The following is a 6,724-nucleotide window of genomic DNA, read 5'->3' on the forward strand; positions in this document are numbered from 1 at the left end:
TGGATTATTCTTAATCAGAAATTATTACAATGTATTGTAAATATTTATGCATATATCAGTAGGATTAGTTAACATATTAACCATTTTGAACTTATTAAGTTATCTATTTGATAAAATATTATTCATGATTTGATATGGTTACACATGTATACTATAGTAATATATATAATAGTCATGTTTATGAGGAGTGTTTTTGTCAGAAAATACTATAATGTGTTGTAAATATATTAATGTTATTTGTTTGGTATAGTATTGAATGTTCATATTAATATCAGGTGTGAATATAATAAAGATAATATTATATTATATTATGTTATCAGGAGTCTATCAATATTGATAGACTCCTGATGTTATATATATCAATGATATCATAATAATATTATATATGTACATGTACGTGAGCTGTATAATACACTAAGCAATGATATACGTATATGCATACACACCTAATTGTTTTGCCAATATTGGTCCAATATCAGCTTGATGGGTGTGTATCTATATATAACCCTGTGCCAATAATGATGTTCGGAAAATATACCTGTAAAGTACGCCAATAATGATGTTCGGAAAATATATCCTGTGCCAATAATGATGTTCGGAAAATATATACGCTGTCCAGCGGCACGTCCCCAGTACCTTTAATAACAATGGTTCATCGATTTCTGCCAGATCATCATGACGTTGTAAATGAAGTTGTAGAGGATTAATTGTATATATGAAGTTATAGTCATGGTGACACAGCAACATTTGTATAGTGTTCTCTAACCTCACCTCTCGCTCTGCCGCCCGGCAGCATGCCGGCCTCCGCACATACCGACACGTTTCCGATATAACCATGCAACTATTACGAGTATATATAACACGGTAAGTGGGCAAATTGGTTTCTGGTGACACGTACGTACCCCCTCCTCCCCCGTAGACTCGCAGCTAGGGCCTGCATACCTCCCAAATCCCATTGGTTGATACAGATCACGTGCCTGAAACTCCTGTTTTAATAATTCCTTTTATGGTGCATTGTGACCCTAACCCTAACCCTAACCCTAACCCTAACCCTAATCCTAACCCTAACTCTAACCCTAACCCTAACCCTAACCCTAATCCTAACACTACTTAGAATTTAATTTAAAAAAATAACTATATTTGTATCAACCAATGGGAGTTGGGAGGTATGCAGGCCCTAGCTGCGAGTCTCCCGTAGCTGGGGTAAGATCCACCACCACCCCATCTAACTTCTCCGTCCAGGTTTCTTCGAGCACCCTCCCCCCTTTAATTCACTGTCTCGCATACCAAACTCCTCCCCCGCAACATTACATTGCATATTTCCACAAGTATTTGCCTAGTCATCGCCAGACGTGTACGCAAACACATTCTCGCTAGCTGCCGCACAGGAATCGCGCATGCGCTCTCCGATTCACTTTTTCTTTTTTTCCCCTTCACTGTTTTATAAGCGAACCGCGGACGTCTGCCTTCACTCGCACACCGCACACACACAGTCAGACATCACCGGAGCATCTCCTGTACGCGCAGTCAGTCTATCGCCTCACTATATACAGCAAACATGTCGATGAAAGCAGCCGTCGTTTCGGAGCGCGGAGGACCGGAGGGGATGAAGATCACAAAGATTGCGATTCCTACGCCGTCCGATACACAGGTAAGAGTATACAATAATGTAACCCAAACCCAGGATAGGGTTTCCTATCCTAGGTTTGGGTTGCATTATTGTATCTAAGGTACGAGATGCAGATGAACAGGCACTTGAAGAATTTCAATAAAATATAATGCTAACTAAATACGAAATCTATTTACTACCAACTTCTTAATGTTTCTATACTCTCTTTCACCTATTATTGCCGACAGTTTCCTGTAAATTCCGTCCAAATCCTACGTGCAACGCTACCAAAATCCTACGCTGTCAGCCGCCATTGCTTTCGCGGCTCCACTGTTGCTCGGTTACACTATTATGTAAGCGTGCAACAGTGGAGCCGCGAAAGCAATGGCGCCGGCAGCGTATATGGTTGGACGTAGGATTTGGACGGAATTTACAGGAAACTGTCGGCAATAATAGGTGAAAGAGAGTATAGAAACATTGAGAAGTTGGTAGTAAATAGATTTTGTATTTAGTTAGCATTATATTTTATTGAAACGCTTCAAGTGCCTTGGTGCTGATGGATAGATGCTGGCGCGCATGCGCCGCCGCTGCTGCTCCCCTCCCCCGCTCTGTCTCAGCTCTCTTTCTACTTCGCTCTTCCCCTCTTTCCCTCTTCCCCTCTTTCTCCTTCGCTCTTCCCCTCTTCCGATCTCTCGGTACCTCTCCCACTCTCTCCCTCCTGTCTTCCCCTCTCTCGGTACCTCTCCCTCCTTCTGTCTTCCCTTCTTCTTCTCTTACGATCTCTCGGTATCTCTCCCACTCTCTAGGGGGGGGTCCAGGGGGTCCGGACCCCCCATGCTCGCGCAGAAAACGCATCTGAGGGGTGCTAATTTCAAAAAATTTAGGGGGGAGAGCCCCCCACACCTCCCCTTCGTGTGCTCATAACACCCCCCTTTCGAAAATCCTGCGTACGCCGCTGTAGCCGCGCGTGCATATTTGCTAATTAATTAGACTAATCGCGCTTCAATAGACTCAAAATTCACAGATGGCTAGAATTTATAGAAATGTAACTCAAATCGTTCGCTCCATATGATAGTTATAGTACACGTTCCTACCCGTCATAGCATAGCGTATGCGGCGGGAGTGGGCGGGGTCTATTTTTATCCTCCAATCACAGGTCGGAGCAATTCCTCTGTTTAGACGCATAAGCCACACATCAGCAGGCTGTATGCGTACATGCATTCAACTTCGGAGATAGCCGAGTTCGTGCGTGACGTACACTGACGTCACGTGATCAGTCTGGTTCATGGAAACATGCCCACCAAGCAGCTGGGCTTTACACCCAGCACCTCGTGCGCACGCGTGACGCATGCGCAGTAGCGCTAGGGTAATTTCAGACTGGGGGTAATCTCAGACACCAAAAGCACTGCGTAGTGTGTTATCCTACCGCTAATGGCTACTGTGTACAGGCGAGGTTACATTCGGTTTTCCGGCCGAGGTTTGCCAAATGTTCTTTTCCGTCACTCCTTTATAAGTGAACCGCGGACCTCTGCCTTCACTCGCACCTATGCTCGCACACCGGACACACACCGCAGACACACACATCACCGGAGCATCTTCTGTACGCGTAGTCTATCACCTCACCTCTATCTATCATCCTCCGCTATCCATCACCTCACCACTATAACCTCAGCAAACATGTCGATGAAAGCAGCCGTCGTTTCGGAGCGCGGAGGCCCGGAGGGGATGAAGATCACAAAGATTGCGATTCCTACGCCGTCCGATACACAGGTAAGAGATGCTGATGCACAGGCACTTGAAGCGTTTCAATAAAATATAATGCTAAATAAATACGCGGTAAATTGCGTAAATAAATACGCGGTAAATACGCGGTAATATGCTTGTATAAGCCTATGGGTATTACCGCGCGTGAATAACAGCTAATTAATTAGACTAATCGTGCGTCAATAAACTCGAAACTCACAGGGATTATTGCTAAGACATGTATCATCATGCATGTAGAATTCTAGAAACGTAACTCATATAGTTCGCGAGATATGATAGGTAAATACACTTTCCTACCGGCCATACGCCTACTATGTTTGTATAAGCCTATGGGCGTTACAGCGCGTGCATATTTGCTAATTAATTAGACTAATCGTGCGTCAATAAACTCGACACTCACAGAGATTATTGCTAAGACATGTATCATCATGCATGTAGAATTCTAGAAACGTAACTCGTATAGTTCGCGAGATGTGATAGGTAAATACACTTTCGTACCGGACATACGCCTACTATGCCTGTATAAGCCTATGGGCATTACCGCGCGTGAATAACAGCTAATTAATTAGACTAATCGTGCGTCAATAAACTCGAAACTCACAGGACTTATAGCTAAGACATGTATCATTATGCATGTAGAATTCTAGAATTATAACTCAACTCCTTCGCGAGATCGTATAATAACCTATGGTCGTTATACAGCGCGTGCATATTTGCTAATTAATTAGACTAATCGTGCGTTAATAAACTCGACACTCACAGAAATTATTGCTAAGACATGTATCATCATGCATGTAGAATTTTAGAAACGTAACTCATATATTTCGCGAGATATTATAGGTAAATACACTTTCCTACCGGCCACACGCCTACTATGCCTGTATAAGCCTATGGACATTACAGCGCGTGAATAACAGCTAATTAATTAGACTGATCGTGCGTCAATAAACTCGAAACTCACAGAGATTATTGGTAAGCCATGTATCATCATGCATGTAGAATTCTAGAAACGTAACTCAAATACTTCGCGAGATATCATAGTTAAATACACTTTCCCACCGGCCATATATAGCGTGATAGCGTGTGGGGGGTGTGGTAAACAGCTGTACAATAGGCGCGTTCACACACAAGAAAAACCGCGCTGCTCAGCCCGCTAATATCGGAGATAATAGTGAGCTAATTGTGTCGTTGTTCACACAGGCGAATATCTCGCTAATCGCCGCGGTGCAAATATCACGCCGCGGTGCAAATAAGTGAGCTGATTCAAATTAGCGCAGTCAGAAGTGGTCTTAGGAGCGGGCTATTTGGAGCGCGATTTAGTGAGCTAATTGCGTTCACACTTGTAAAAAGCTCAGTTTTTCGAGCGAGCTACAAAAACCGGGTTTTGCAGCCCGCTAATTCGCGCCAGTGTGAACGCACCTAATGCGCCCAGTACAGACAGTACAGGCGGGCGCGGGCAGGGGGTTTGGAGTCGGCAGAGGTCCCAAGTTGGGAAAATCCAAGAAAGGGAGCCAGCAATCCAAGAAAGGGAGCACTTGTGATAATGGTCCATCGCCGTTCAGGAAAAAAGTTGTGGCGGGCTGCGATATGTGTTTGTCGCAGCACACCACCATTTTTTATAAAGTACGCATGTAAAATAAAATGCAAAGTCATGGTAATTTATGGGTTAACATTTATTTATTATTATACGAGTATATTACACATTGCATCACATTAATGCTTGACATTTGTGGCCTTTTATTGTTCTTTGGAATCAAAGTACATCAACAACAACGGCAAATTTTGTAAATTTTCATATGGCTGAAAAATTTTACCACCGGGAGCTTCTGGACTCATTCCGGGGCACCGGGAGCAGCGTGTTATACCGGGAGGATCCCGGTGAGACCGGGACACTTGGGACGTCTGAGTTGGGTGCCGCCATATTGACCGATAGGAAACTGTATTTGGGCCCGAAAGCTATTTACTACCAAACTCTTAATGTTTCTATACTCTCTTTCACCTATTATTGCCGACAGTTTTCTGTAAATTTCGTCCAAATCCTATGTGCAAAATGTTACGCTGGCCGCCCACTGGCACTTATATATACTAGCTGGAACCCGCGCTAAGCGCGGGCTTAGTGACTGTGATGCATGTGGTACCGACTGTTCAATACCCAGAGAGATTGACCTTGACATTGACATTTAACGTCATTATTACATGCTTATTTCTACTTACATTAGTGGGCTTACAAACATGTGTGTGCATGCTGCAACGTTGACAGACGGCGAAATATTACAGCACAACGTTCACAGACGGCGAAATATTACAGCACAACGTTGACAGACGGCGAAATATTACAGAACAACGTTCACAGACGGCGAAATATTAGCAAAGCAAGGATATAGCGCCCCCTATTTTCAGGCAAATCTTTATCATTTTTTTTGTTTTTTTTTAAGCCTTTTTTACCGTTTTCAACCGAGTAAAGTTTAGAACCCGTCCCGTGTATTCATCGATATCTTCTGTGAATTTGGCGCTATTTGGATCAAAACTGACGGAGCCTTTCATTAACATACATACATACATACATACATACATACATACATACATACATACATACATACATACATACAACATTCGCCAAATTATAGTAAGATAGTCTATATATAGACTATATATATAAGTGTCAGTGTGCACAGTGCAGCCGCGTGAACAATGGCGGCCGCCAGCGTATGTTGCACATAGGATTTGGACGGAATTTACAGGAAACTGTCGGCAATAATAGGTGAAAGAGAGTATAGAAACATTAGGAATTTGGTAGTAAATAGATTTCGTATTTACTTAGCATTATATTTTATTGAAACGCTACCTAAGTGCCTGTGGGTAAGAGATGGTGATGGATAGATGCTGGCGCGCATGCGCGGCCGGTGCTGCTCCCCTCCCCCCGCTCTGTCTCAGATCTCTTTCTCCTTCGCTCTTCCCCTCTTCCCCTCTTCCGCTCTCTCGTTACCTCTCCCACTCTCTCTCTCCTTCTGTCTTCCCCTCTCTCGGTACCTCTCCCACTCTCTCCCTCCTTCTGTCTTCCCCTCTCTCGGTACCTCTCCCACTCTCTCCCTCCTTCTGTCTTCCCCTCTCTCGGTACCTCTCCCACTCTCTCCCTCCTTCTGTCTTCCCCCTCTCTCGGTACATCTCCCACTCTCTCCCTCCTTCTGTCTTCCCCTCTCTCGGTACCTCTCCCACTCTCTCGGTGCCTCTCCCACTCTCTCCCTTCTTCTGTCTTCCCCTCTCTCGGTACCTCTCCCACTCTCTCTCTCTCCTTCTGTCTTCCCCTCTCTCTGTACCTCTCCCATTCTCTCTCTCTCTCTCTCTCTCTCT

At 44.2% G+C, this 6,724-nt stretch overlaps 1 protein-coding gene across 1 annotated transcript in view; it reads left to right on the plus strand.

Annotated features, from left to right (window-relative positions):
* Positions 1 to 1,487: 1,487 nt before the first annotated feature.
* LOC106815956 (quinone oxidoreductase-like) overlaps positions 1,488 to 6,724 on the plus strand; it is a 25,971-nt gene continuing 20,734 nt past the window's right edge. The window contains exon 1 of the mRNA XM_014820493.1: positions 1,488 to 1,651. Within this exon, the coding sequence (XP_014675979.1) occupies positions 1,559 to 1,651 (93 nt within the window). The 5' untranslated portion in view covers positions 1,488 to 1,558. The remainder of the gene's footprint in view (positions 1,652 to 6,724) is intronic.

The sequence above is a fragment of the Priapulus caudatus genome, unplaced genomic scaffold (assembly GCF_000485595.1).
Source record: "Priapulus caudatus unplaced genomic scaffold, Priapulus_caudatus-5.0.1 Scaffold1247, whole genome shotgun sequence".
NCBI classification, from domain to species: domain Eukaryota; kingdom Metazoa; phylum Priapulida; class Priapulimorpha; order Priapulimorphida; family Priapulidae; genus Priapulus; species Priapulus caudatus.